The following is a 13,763-nucleotide window of genomic DNA, read 5'->3' on the forward strand; positions in this document are numbered from 1 at the left end:
AAAAGCCCGTGCTCACGCGGAGCTCTGTAACCAACTGACAGACACACTTTTTCGGCTTAAAATTACAGTATGAACCGCTAAAAACACAACAACCTCACTGTCCTCTCCACACGCCAGTCTGGCACACTTCCTCGGCTTAGAATTACAATACGAAACGCTAAAAATACCACTACCTTACCGACGGAACACACTTCATTGGCTTAGAATTATGGCAAAAATCGCTAAACACACTGCAAACTCACAGTCCTCTCTTTCCGATTTACAGCCCCCCTCTCGTGGCTTAAAATAACTCACCGTTGTCGGCTCCAGCCGCTGACGAGGCTACACGCTGTAAACAGCCGTGGGCTGCTTGCCTGGTTCTCCGGTAACGTTAACAGGTAGCAGGGTTAGCATGGCGGCGTTAGCCAGGACCAGTCGGGATCACTTTACTGGCTGTGTCTCAATTGTTTTTGCGAGTAACCAACTCGGGTACTCTAGCTATATAATTCAATGTGAGAACACAAATGTTGAAATGACAAAAAATGCCCGTCCCTAGTAGCTGTGATAAATTAGCCTGAAGCTAATGCTTACCGGTTCAGGAGAAAATAAGCCAACTCTGCGTCCTTTTGGGCTCTAAGCTGTCTCCATCTTTCAAATACATCTCCATTATTTACCAGGGGGTTGTTATGTCTCTGGTCACGCAACTGTTAGAAACATGCTGTTTTCTTTTTTTTAGGTCGGGTAGAATCTATCTCCATTGATCCTGTTTGTTTGTTTGCTGCTTTCATGGCTGTACTAACGTTACAGCTGTAGCGCGCTGGGTTTACGTTTTTACAGGTATATCTGGCAACCCGGCCTGGATGTCAAACTGGGCCGTTGATAACAACACACAGATCAAAACATAAACATAAATTCCGTCACGGAATGTAAATTTCAAAAAGAAAAAATACTGAAATTAGCATTGTTGTCAGAAAAGATAGTATTTCAGTTTAACATGTTTCCTTAATATCTGATGAGGCATTGGTGTCATTTTTGGATTTATTACAGTACAAATATTACATATTGGATCTTTAACTACAGCTTTCCAATAAATAAGAAACGTGAAAAAAAGGAGCAGAGTTAAGATATGCTGACTGAAAATACAGCCTGTATCCCAGTTTTTATTTTCTTCATCATAAAAAAAAAAAAAAAAAGACTGCTGGTTGCTTTTCTTCTGTTCATGCTGCTCTATAATTCTCTTGCTCACAATGCTGTGCATTCTAATGCCATACCAAAGTCCCTGATATTAGTCTGGAAAGGGAAGTTGATGTTGAGAAGCAATCATAATAATAATACACTTGTTGAAGGGTAAGTGCAGCAGTATGAACACTCACTGATGGCAGGGGCGATGCCTCCCACAGAGCCAGGTCCAGGAATGTTCCCGGACACTGCTGCTGCCTGGGCTGCAGCTGCGGCCTGAGCTGTCGCTGCCTGCTGCTGCATCTGCCTGTGGCACTGACGCAAGTCGAACACCTGGCAGGGGACCAGACAAATGCTAAAATCAAGATATTGATATTGAAGAGACAAGATATTGAATGGACACTCAATCATTTTGACTGTCTAACCGCATCGGAGTTGGATTAATGTGTGTGTGTGTGTGTGTGTGTGTGTGTGTGTGTGTGTGTGTGTGTGTGTGTGTGTGTGTGTGTGTGTGTGTGTGTGTGTGTGTGTGTGTGTGTGTGTGTGTGTGTGTGTGGGGTGGGGGAAAAAGATCTATACAGCATAGTATCGCAATATTTTCTTTGGCAATACTGTATTGATACACATACAAGTATCGATCTTTTATGATATATGTGTTGGTCAGTTTGTCTTGCTTGACAATCCGATTTTGCAACAATAAAACTGAAGCAATAATATCGTATCGTGACATAAGTATTGTGAAGATATCGTATCGTAAGGCCTCTGGTGATTCCCACCCCTAGTATGTATGTATGTATGTATTTATGTATGTATTAGGGCTGTCAAACTAAGTTTTTTTTTTTTTACTTGCGATTAATCGCATGTTTTATCACGTGATTAAAATTCTATTATTTTGCAATTCAGAACTGTTTTTAAGTACATATTAACAATGGAAAGCAATTTTTACCATTGATTGGGAATCAAATGAATGCAAAGAAAGTGACTTTATGAGCTTGATTTTAAGATTTGTATTTGTTTATTATTTATTTATTTACTGTAAACAAAAGAAAAATGTGTGAATCTAGTCACACATTTGAATCTAGAGTCAATATTAGGGTTGGGTATTGCTTGGTTTGGATACCGGTGTTAAAACGGTACTGGTGCCTTAACCGATACTTTTTAAGTAAGTAAAAAAAAAAAAGAAGGGTACTAAACAACAGTTGGCGACATAAAGAACGGCTTGTTTATTGTTTATATTGCTAAGGCCATATGGTCAAAATTAAATTATTTAATAATAATGTAAAAACTATAACAATAATTAATTTCACTAGTAAATAGCTGTTGAACAACAAAAACAACCACCAGATGGGAAAAGGGCATTTAACAATAACTATAAATGCACCACGAGTCTGTAGGTTACCAGCTTCATTGAACGCACCGTCTGTGTTTTTCCGACAACGGCAGCTGCAGATTGTTACATCCCGGTGTCGGAATCCTCTACAGTGAAATACAGACAAACTTTACACCGTTTAGCTTTAGCTGTCAGCATTGTAACCGTGTTTAATCCAGCTACTAGCTAGCGGTAGGCTAAGGTTAGTTGCTGTCGAGTGTGGTGTTAATTAGCGTCACGTTTCTGTTGCCTGTAACGTCCGTTTCAGAGCATCAGAGAGAAGCGCAGGCATATCAGTGGCACCGGAATGAGGCACCGAAATCCGCATTGCTATTCCTGCAGCAGCAGGATGTGTTACGAGGAAGTATGGCAAAGTGCGGCAAAGGGTCAAAATAGTAGCCTCTTAGGCACGACGCGAAGCCGAGTGAAGTGAAAATAAATTAATAAATGGCAGCATGCGATTAAAAAAAATGAAGGCGTTATGCTCGGCCCTTAATCGCATCACGATTAACGCGTTAATGCTGACAGCCCTAGTATGTATGTATGTATGTATGTATGTATGTATGTATGTATGTATGTATGTATGTATGTATGTATGTATAAAATAATTACTAAATTAATAAAGGGGATGCTTCACATATTTTATTGTAATTAGGGCTCCTCTAACTCTGAGCATAATTGCAGTAACATAAGAGTGGGGTATTTACAATGGGCCCATCTTATTACGTTAGAGCCTTAATCACAGCATGTAAATGTATCCAGTGCCAAGGGCATTCAGGATTTTGTAAATTTGAATAACACCTACTTGGAATGTATCCGTGTTTCATTGTATGACCATTGTACGGCAATCTCACCTTGATGTAAGCACTTGGGTAGATCTTGTGAACTGCATCTCCAGGGGCACGTCCAGCCTCTCGATCCAGGTAATAGCTCTGCACAAACACTGCATGATCACTCAAACAGCGCACCCAGACGTCTCCTTCACCTTTGCACTCCAGCTGCATGCCTTTGCCAATGTGTAGCCTAAGGACAGAAAGGAGATGGAAAAAAATGGTAAACACAGTCAGAAAATTGAGACATTACCTAGACACTGCATTACTTTCAATCACTTATCATACCTAGAAACATAGAGTTAACGAATTGCTTGAATCAACTAAATGATGATATATCTCCAAGTATGTGGGGGAGTACCTGGCTCTCTCTATGTTCTCTGTCCTGTGGACATTGCTCAGCTGGCCCAAGCAAAAGCGGTCCCCTCCTGATGGATCAACGTAGCCATCCACAGTCACTATCGGACATGTGGATTGCACCTTAAACGTCTCCCCAACTTGGACATCCATCTCAAAGTAAGCAATGGAGCACCAGTACTCTGGAGCTGGAACAACCCAACAAACAACTACAGGTTAAATGGGTTACACTGATTATGTTAAATATGTGGATTGACTTCCATCTGCAACTCCATACTCACAAGGGTGATTGGATATGGGGGGCTGGAACGCAATTTCATTGGGAACAGGCCCTGCAAGAACATGTCAATATTAGTTTTGAACAAGCAATTCTAAAACTACACCTGTTCTTACGATGCGGCATGTTATCATGCAGCACACATTGTGCAGTAACAGTGCTGAAAATGACCAGATTTCATAAAATGTCAAAAGGTTGAGGCTGATCTTGAACATGCATGGCTAGTCTTTAATTCAACCACAGTACAACATTTTGCATTAGCACTTACGCATATGTATAATGCATTAATATATATAAAAATGAGAAAGTCTGCTGGGGAAAAGAGTTGTTGATCTACACCACCTACGTCACTTTTACACATTTTTCAATTCAACTTTTACATATGGTAAATTCCCTTAATATGGAAATCAATTGAAGAGATTCCATTGAATAAAAGAAATAATATGGACTATTTATAAGGCTTGATGTGAGTTTTGCAGAATAGTTTTGTTTTTCATCAACTCACAGTAATGCCCTGTGTGAGGCATGGGTGGATGATGCTGTAGATGCCCGTTCTGATGTTGAGGCACTGCAGCGGTGAAGCTGCCATTTCTGCTCCAATTGGAGGTAGGGTCTGTAAATATAAATTAATAAATAGTTGTGTCGCCAAATTTGTGCCAACTTGAAGTCTGTGTGGTAGATCAGATTATAAAGCTAAATGAAAAAAAATAGATGTTTATTACATGCAAAGTAACTCTGCCCAATTAAAAATTCAAACTAATCAACAGGCAATTCCTTTATAAAAAATAAAAAAGGTGCTTATGAAATGGCCTGAACCTACTTGTACAAGGATACAAAATGAATATTTTTTTTAAACTTGATCACATGAATTTATTTCTGACTGGCAAAAACTAGCACAGACTGTATCTTCCATTGTGTTTTGCATATATGTGTGGTCCCCGTGTAGTTTCTCACTTGATGGTCCAACACTGATGGTAGAGAAAGCAGAGGTTGAAGCTGAACCGCTGCCCTCTGATGGGGGGAGTAGAGAGGGGCTGATGAAGATCTCCTGTGGACCGGGTCTTGCCGGGGGATGCTGGATAGTCTGCAGGTGGCTTTCAGAGCTTGAGTGAGATTGCTGGTTGTCATAGTCATACTCATCCTTTACCAAGAGTGAACCTACATGAAGGTAAAAGACATAGGTAAGACTAATGGACATCCACAAAACCTTCAACGAGCAAACAGGAAAACGTTGGCACCTCCTTACCTGAATTTGAAAGGGTCAGCCCTGATAAGTCTGCAAAAAAGTGAAAATTAACAGATATATCATTCATCAGTTTATGTAGGTCAATATTCTGAGTGAGAATTAGAACATGGGCTATACTTTTTTCAACCAGATCACTGTATCATATTATCACTTAGAATGTGAGGTATCGGGGATACATCTGTTGTTCTAAATAATGACTAGAAGTGGTGTAGACTTGTATCAACCCCACAATCCTTCAGCGTGTCTCTAGTAGCATTCTGTTTATACCAATAACTTAAAACAATGGGATCTAGTCAAGACTAACAAACCTGTGATGTTCACTTACCAATGCTCGGAGAGACGACCCTCTCGTAGTGGTATGGGTTGACACAAACATTGTCACATTTCAAGTCAAAGGCATACTGGCAATATTTCACGTGTTTCAATTCATTCTTGTGTAGATCAGGCCATCGCCATAGTCGGGCATAGACAACATGAGGAAAACCTTTTCGCCCTGCAACCTAAAGAACAGAGAGCAAGATTTACTGAGATAGGTAGTGTTTCTCATACAATAACAAGGAGCTTAATATTAAACCAACCTGTAGGCGTCCATCCAAAGTTCTCTGTATGGTTACACACTTGCTAGGATGAGCTCCATTCGTAGTGATGGCTGTGATAAGGGAATCCAGCTCATCTTTCTTCTCCTTCAGCTTCTTGACAAGACTCTCAATAGCTCGCTTAGCAAAGCTTTCACTCTCCCCTCCCTGTCGGTGGCACATCAGGCTATGCACAATGCTTAGGCAGGCATCATTGCTTGTGGGAGTGTTTGTGATTGACATCTTGCTCCTTAGGTTTCAACCTTGGGGAGACTTTCAAGTGGTATCCTCTATGCCTTTTATCAGTAGAAGTGTCAAAGTGAAAGTACTGTTGATCAAATGCTGCCCGAGCTTAGCAACCTAAAACAGAAAGAGTCGTTTCTTATGACCATAGACTATAAATATGAGTTTAGATGGGTATGACAACCAAAATTCACATTGCATTACATAATGTGACACTCAATGTACACTCTGTGTATCACCCTGACTTAATGTCAGGTGTAGGAAGAGAGGGATCATGTTCAGCTCTCTATGAACTCAATAATGTACCTTTAAAATGAAAGATGACAATCAACAATTTAGCCACTAGCCACAGTGGCTGGAGAAAAGGGCTTTCGGGCAACTTTTAAAAACTCTACATATAGCCTACATATTTTAAGTTGTCTTGCTATCTTACTCTGCGAATATACCCATCTTAGTGTGACATGTGTTTTGGTAACTTTTGCTTTCAACATAAATTACAAATTGACAACCACTGCATTAATTCACAGCTCACGTTCTATATAATAAAGGCTGAAATGCAGTTTTATGGCACCAAAAACTGTATTTTACTCTACTGATATAGTGGGATTATCATATTAAATGTAAAAAATAATTAAATTAAGATACAATGGACATTATGTTAACGTTAGGTTTTAAAGAGCATTTAACCAGCAAACGTTGCTAGCCCAGATGGGTAAGGTTAACGTAGCTAACATTAGCAGAGCTAGCTAGCTAGCTAATAAACACAGGTAACGTTAACTTATCTTTCCTCACAATGCCTCAGTAGTGTGCAACCCAACCTGACCTAAATTATAATGATCAATACTTACATACGACTATTCAAATAAATACATATGTTTAACAAATAGCTATACAATTGTTGAGGAGCATTAAGATAGATAACATTGCTCTGCTAACGTTAATGATGAGTGGTTCTGTGGGCGTTAGCTGGTCTGTTAGCTGACGTTGACGCTAACGTTACTTTATAAAGCATTCGTCTCCTATCATTACCTGAATCAAACACAAAATAGACTTAAAGTGATTTATCCGCGCATTAGCATTAACCCCAGTGGTGCAAGATGATAAGCGAGTGGCTTAAGCTACCTAAATGTTGATATGCTATCTAACGTTAGCGTAAACTAGCTTGCATTTTTGCTAGCTTGCTAGCACACACGCTAACTAAAGCTACAAGACCATCCATGTACAAGACCCTCAACTTAACGCTAGCTCGCTGGCTAACCCTCTATAATGACCCAAATCCGCTAACGTTACCTCGTGAAATGTTACAATATCACATTAGCTAAATGTGTACATGTAGCCGTTTATCGGTTGCCCTTGTTACACTAAACTTTAAAAATATATATTAACAATAATAACAACACAATAACCTACCACGAAAATAAACAAAAAAATCCTCTCCACCCACCACGCTCCAACTGCGCATGCACGCGTAAATGTGACAGGCGTGGTTCTAATGTGGTTCTGTTGTTTATCTTATTGCAAAAAAAATGAAACCTAACGTTACCCCACCCTACTGTTTGCCATAGACAGTAAAGCCCTTGCCAATAAATAACACAATGTACATTATTTTTAGAGCGAGAAGGTGGCGGTAATGCACACAAAAAAATTGTTTGCCAACCGCCATAAAATGTTAGAAGAAGAATGTTAGAGCAGGTACAGATATATATATTTATATATATTTTACTATAATGAACCAGTTAATTTATTTTCTGAAAATTTGTCTCACTGTTCTGTGCTACATGTGTGCCAATTTTAGTGTGCACTGCAGTGCAGCAGATATTTTAGTAATTCTGAAAATGTCCTGTTTTTTTACTCAATTAACCAAGAATGATTAAAATAAGCCATGGTTTAATTAAGTATTCAACAGTCAAGTAAGTCAAACAATCATACTGTCTAAATTCCAATTAAAAAATGACCAATTAGTGCCAGATTACCAACTAGTCAAAAAGGTTAACTGCTCAGGGGCCCCCAAACACCCAAGCTTGACTGTGTCTCAAATCACTTGCTCGGTAGAATATGCACCCCTAAAGCACATTATCAAAGTGATAAGAGATTTAAGACTGGCCATAATATTACCTCATCTTGAGACACAGTTTTAGAGGGCTCCTCCTGAATCAAAATCTAGTTGTATGGGCAGCATTTCAGCATAGGTTGGTTTCTGGGGCTGAAAGCCAGCTGCAAATTGTAAAGTCTGCTGTTTGAACTGTACCTGGTGGGTATAAGATGACAGAGTACATGTAGTACTGAAAAGGTTGGTGGAAATGGGGAGGCAATAAGAGCCTACAGCTTTAAAAATGGAACATGATGTGGTGAGACAAACATTGTTGGCTCTCACCAGCTAGTAAAAGAAGTAACACTCATGGTTGATTTAAACATTACAGTAATGGACAACAAGACTCACTTAACCTTACGATGATGTTCTCAAAACACATCATTCAGGAGTAGCTTTTGTGGTGTGATCTGATCAGTACTGTAATATAAAGTCTCCCTCTTGTGGTTATCATAGTGTGACATTACAGTAATGAAAACAGCCTTCTGTCCAAATCTCTTTCACTCTCTCTGCCATATCTCCCAATGAGATTAACCATGGGTTTTTATGATTTAAAGTTTTCCTCCCATGAACATCAATAGCTTTGTTGTTTACGCATATGTTAAGGAGTTAAAAGGAATGAGACGTTATGTAAAAGCAGCTTTTATTTACTGCATCTTTTCATCAACAGGGAAAATATTTGGCATTATGGTGAGCTTGGCCTGTCATAGATTGTTCTACCTTTGAAGAAATAATAACCCAAATAGCAAATGTCATAAATGTTGTAATTTCATACAATGGTTTGTGGTGATCCAATACCATGAATGTTCCATAAGTATACAGATATTAAGCATTGTTTCAATGGCAGAATAAGGTTTAGGTGTGAAATGTTCACATGAACTAAGGTTTGGACAACTATAAATCTAATTTTGTTTATGTATTTCATAAAAACACATTTATAGTTTAAACTGTAAGAAAAATAAACAGAAGTTTAGATTTGTAATGCTTGATTATTAAATATGTTGGAGTATGTAATATTCTTCTTCTTTTTTTGTATCTTTTATTGATATGCTTCTGTTTTCCATGAATTAAATTCAGCATAACAGAACATAGAACGTAATGAACCCACAATAATGCATAGTGAAGACAGTTCAAGCTGACAAAACAAGCTGAAAAAATGAAATTTGAAAGAGTATTTCTTATATATCATTTTTATATAATGATATATAAACTTCTGCCCCTTCTCCTCACCCCAATCTTTTTGTACAGTCCCTAAACTAAAACAACAAGCCATTTTGAAAAAAGTCAGGAATACTGCTGTCTTTAGGAATATTTTCTACACATTAAAACTTTACTTCCACACTGGAAAATGAATTTGTTCACTGCCAGTCAGTATCTCTGCCCTGCACACTTGGCCTATGTAAATGTGTGAGTGAGGATCTTATTACGTTAGAAAGTTCCACAGTGTTATTCCATTATTGTTATCTGCTTCCGTGTGTTAACAGCAGAAGGTAGGTGATGATGTGACATGTATTTTTTTCCATTTGTACTGTTGCTGTGGCCTTGATAAGGTTGTCAGCATGCCAGTGTCAGAAAAAGGAAGTGGGAGGGTTCAGAGGGCACCGAGCAACCTAATGGCAGATTGTCAATAGAGCATGTTGGCGTTGGAGAGCAGGAATCTGACACCACCTTCTCGCCACTTGGAGTGGCGTCTCATCCTGAGTGACGATCTACAAGACTCCAGGCTCTGACACCTCGTTATCACTATGGCATGGAAGCAGGCAGAGAGAGGCCCGCCAGGCATGTGGTGCTAGAAGGATGGGGATTAAGGTTGTTGGGTAGGGAATGCTGTGATTACCTGATAAAGAAAATGGGTGTACAAGAGATCAAAACTTGCTCAATGACTGTATTTATTTTCAGATCTTTTATTTTTTACAACCATAATTACATTATTATTGGTGTGACAACCAAAAGCAGGATATGAATGGCTGGGATGTGAGGAAAGATTTCACAGCCGTTGACAGCAATGTTAAGTAAGAGAAACTGTTCATTTTCTAGACAAGAAGCCCAGGAGAGCTTCAAGACCCCGTGAAAATCCTCTCATGGTTAAAGCCAGAGAAAATATATTTTCTGCAAATTTGGCAAGCAAATAAAAGGAAAAATGTCACATTCTTTAAATCATTTCAGCGGCTCCAACATGCACAGAGCACAGAAACAAATTATACCATTTACAAATCTGCAGCATGTATTATTTAAGAGACTTTTCATATTTAAAAAAAAAACATACAGCATCCTATAAGTAGTGCAAATTATCATATCTTGTTATCTGGTGGCTATCCTAAAATGTATATTTTTTCAATTTAGTTTGAAAAAGCTGGAGCTTCTCAACTTCTGCATGAGGAATAATTTCTGCCAGAACAAAATGTACATGGATAAAAGAAATTTTGAACAAGGTCTGTGATAAAAAGTCAGCGATAATACATTTAGATGTTGCAATAAGACAGCGAGTGGAACATTCTGTCTATTGAGTATATTCTGTTCCAGCACTAAAATAACCCAGAGTGCAAACTTTGCACTCACAGTACATCTTTTGTGCTTAGGTGCACTTAGATCTCACACACATATTTCCAAAATATTGAAAAAGGTTGTCATTGTAACTGATTTCAGTGCTGCAGTATTAAACCTTTTGCCTCACCTCACATTTATCATCAGAACTTTCTTTCTTTTGTCATCTTCTCCGTCACTGTGTCGAATGGGACGTTTGCAAGAATATGGCCTGTAATTTGTAATTAACTGCGGAACTTATCCAAAGCATTGTAAAATAAAAAATAATCATAATAAATCATGAGACAGACAGCTTCATATTCTACACTTAATAATAATTACTGATTTACCTTTATACAACTTCAAATTTACATCATGTAGCACAGAATTCCCTAATTTACAACTATAAATCTAGACTTGTGTCTTTACACACCACTATATGAGATCCTAGATTCTGTGGAAACAAGCTCATGAGAAGATTTTCTGAGATGATGATTGAAACATCAGCACATAGTTTCTATCTCTGTGTAATAGTTTTCAAAACTATCTACAGCCACACTCTGCCACCACCATTCCCTCATACTTGTGGTTGTAAGTGATCACCCCGTTATCATGATAAAGCAGCGCGGTCGGCTCCAACTTAGTGGGAACACAGCAGGCACGCGATACTCTCTCTGGACTCTTAACACTCAGCAGTGTCTGCACTATGGCATGTTTGGTAGGCGAGACCTCGGATGTCATGGGTGTGTTGCACACACCGTTGCACTCATACGCCTCATAGCCCACAGGTTGGATGATCCACGTGTCCCAGCCAATGTCTTTAAAATCCACAAAGAGAGGGGTCCTCTTGCATGGCTCGCTCTTAACATTGCGACGGATTCGGGGAGGTGTGTTATAGATAAGGTTGGACTGCAGTTGCATGAGAGACTGTTTGTCCAGCTCATCCTGGTTAGCGTGGCCAGCGTTGTGATTAGCGTGACCCCAGAAAGGTTGTTGGCTCCGGCCCACATTTTCAGGAAGGTCATTCTCATGTTCAATCATCTGGTTGAGCTCTTGTTTATCCTGTTTGTGGTCTCTGCTCTGATCATCTGAGAATATAATCATCACCGCATTGTGTTTTCCCTCCAAGCTCCTTTCGATATCAATCTCAACCAACCTCTCGCCCTGCTCTGTGACCTCCTGTGTGGCCCCTTCCTCTTCTGACCCCAGACTTGCGATATGGACCTCCAGTTTGTGAGTTGCACACCCTGATTTCCGCCAGAGTGCAACCACATGAGTCAGGTCAAACGACACCCAGCTGTTATCTTTGACATGGAAATGCTTTGTCACCAGTTCCTCCAAATCCTTCATCTCCACCACCTCCCCTTTATCCCTCCTTCTCCCTTCTTTCCCCACCTCTTTTGTCCGAACAACTCGCTCATGTATTTTGTAGATGGTCACCTTGCAGTCAATGCCAGCATATGGTCTTCGAGCCTTCTGGAACAGGGTGAAAATACGAAGCTCAGCTCTTGTTATGTGCTCATGGTGGCGCATTGAGATGTTGAATAGCAGAGGATGTATCCTTACACCCCTGGCCGTTATACTGTAGGGGGAGGAATCTGAAATTAAAATATCAAGAAGTGTGTCTCAATGCATTTTGTATGTTTCTGTTAGCAAAACTCATAATCAAATACACATAATATATGTTTTTGATTAGTTTGAATCATATTACTCGTAAATCGTCCAGGCTTCATTGTTTCAATCAAAAAAATGAACACACTTCCAGATTCATGGCACTAAATCAAAGCAATCCAATTTTGCAAATTAATAAATTATTACAATATCAAACATGATCCCAATGGTTTCAATGCTAATCCTTCGAGGGCGCTTACATGTTACTTTTTTAATGCAATATATACATTTCCCAAGATGTTTGTGGTGTTGAACAAAGACAATGTGTACCTTCATTCTTGAAACTGCGCACAATGTTGGCTGAGGGCATAGCAGCCCGGTCATTGGCAAATCTGTTGTACAGCTCCAGCATGTACTCTGGTGGCTCCTTGCGGGCAGTGAGGGGCCTGGGCTGGGGCCTCAGCTCTGTGAGGTTCATTGTGGACAGAAACTGGCTCAAAAAGTCCTGTGCATCAAGGAGCTCATTATCATCCACATCTCTACCGACTGACACCCTGTGATGGTTCTCAGGAGACCTGATGGGACTGCTCAAGCTCAAACCAGTCAACATCAGAAGTAGGACAGTCAGAGAGCGGATAAACCCAAGGTTGGAGAAGACTGAAACGGTCATGGTTGAGTGTAAGTAAGGTTTAAATCCAAAGATTGAGTGTCAGATGAGAAGATGCAAGGGATCCTTTGTAGAGAATACCTGCAAACGGTTTAACCTTTCGAGGAAGGACTCTTCTTCGTTAAAGGAAAACAGATTCCTGTTGGGGCAAAGAGAAAACAGCTTTGCCCTTGTTGATCTCGAGGTTTGGTTCTGAGGGCAGGGCTGTGCTGTCCAATGTGCTGTGCTGACATGTTTGGAGATGTCACTAAGGCCCTGAGAGGCCCTCCTCTCTCTCTCTCCCCACCAGGAACATATGACTGACCATAATTTCCACTGATATTTTGATGTATGCTTTTTTCTTGATTAATCACTGACAAAACTCGCCTTCAGTGACTTTAGGTTAACATGACAGCCATGACATGACAAGACTGATTTATGACCTGCTTTAAATCACTGTGCTGAAATCAGAAGATTCAACCATAATGATTTCTTTTTAAAGAATACTGATGGATTTAGAGATAAGAAAGCTAATTCATTCACCAAAAGTAGGGACAAATTAAACATGGAAATTATGTTGTGGGTACTTTTTTTCCCTTCTGATGCAGGAAATCTATTACCAGTTAACAATATTGTTAATTTATGCTTTGTGATCTCCACAAGAGGCCAGCGTAGCCTCAATATCTGCCTCCTTATCTTAAATTAAATTAAACATTTTCATTAGGTGGTGAAGGGGGCTGAATTGATCTAATTTGCATATGCTTTTAGCTAATTACTGGTTTTGTTTTCTAATAGCGGCTGTCTGACAGCTCACATATGCAATCATTGCCATAATTTCA

At 39.5% G+C, this 13,763-nt stretch overlaps 2 protein-coding genes across 3 annotated transcripts in view; both read right to left on the reverse strand.

Moving 5' to 3' along the window:
- Window positions 1-7,581, reverse strand: part of smad4a (SMAD family member 4a) — a 9,313-nt gene extending 1,732 nt beyond the window's left edge. The window contains exons 1-10 of one of the 2 annotated variants that reach the window (XM_039780207.1): window positions 7,466-7,581; window positions 5,816-6,172; window positions 5,563-5,737; window positions 5,238-5,267; window positions 4,946-5,149; window positions 4,497-4,604; window positions 3,996-4,046; window positions 3,719-3,902; window positions 3,382-3,550; window positions 1,353-1,491 (exon numbers count right to left, since the gene is read on the reverse strand). In XM_039780207.1, the coding sequence (XP_039636141.1) occupies window positions 1,353-1,491; window positions 3,382-3,550; window positions 3,719-3,902; window positions 3,996-4,046; window positions 4,497-4,604; window positions 4,946-5,149; window positions 5,238-5,267; window positions 5,563-5,737; window positions 5,816-6,055 (1,300 nt within the window). In that variant the 5' untranslated portion in view covers window positions 6,056-6,172; window positions 7,466-7,581. The other variant, XM_039780208.1, reaches the window with a different exon arrangement.
- A 2,451-nt stretch (window positions 7,582-10,032) lies between these two features.
- Window positions 10,033-13,146, reverse strand: LOC120545670 (bone morphogenetic protein 10-like). Its single transcript, XM_039780209.1, has 2 exons — window positions 12,609-13,146; window positions 10,033-12,265 (listed from the first exon to the last, which is right to left on the reverse strand). The coding sequence occupies exons 1-2, from the start codon at window positions 12,946-12,948 to the stop codon at window positions 11,211-11,213; spliced, it is 1,395 nt and encodes a 464-aa protein (XP_039636143.1). The 5' UTR covers window positions 12,949-13,146; the 3' UTR covers window positions 10,033-11,210.
- Between the last annotated feature and the right edge of the window lie 617 nt (window positions 13,147-13,763).

The sequence above is a fragment of the Perca fluviatilis genome, chromosome 17 (assembly GCF_010015445.1).
Source record: "Perca fluviatilis chromosome 17, GENO_Pfluv_1.0, whole genome shotgun sequence".
Lineage (NCBI taxonomy): Eukaryota > Metazoa > Chordata > Actinopteri > Perciformes > Percidae > Perca > Perca fluviatilis.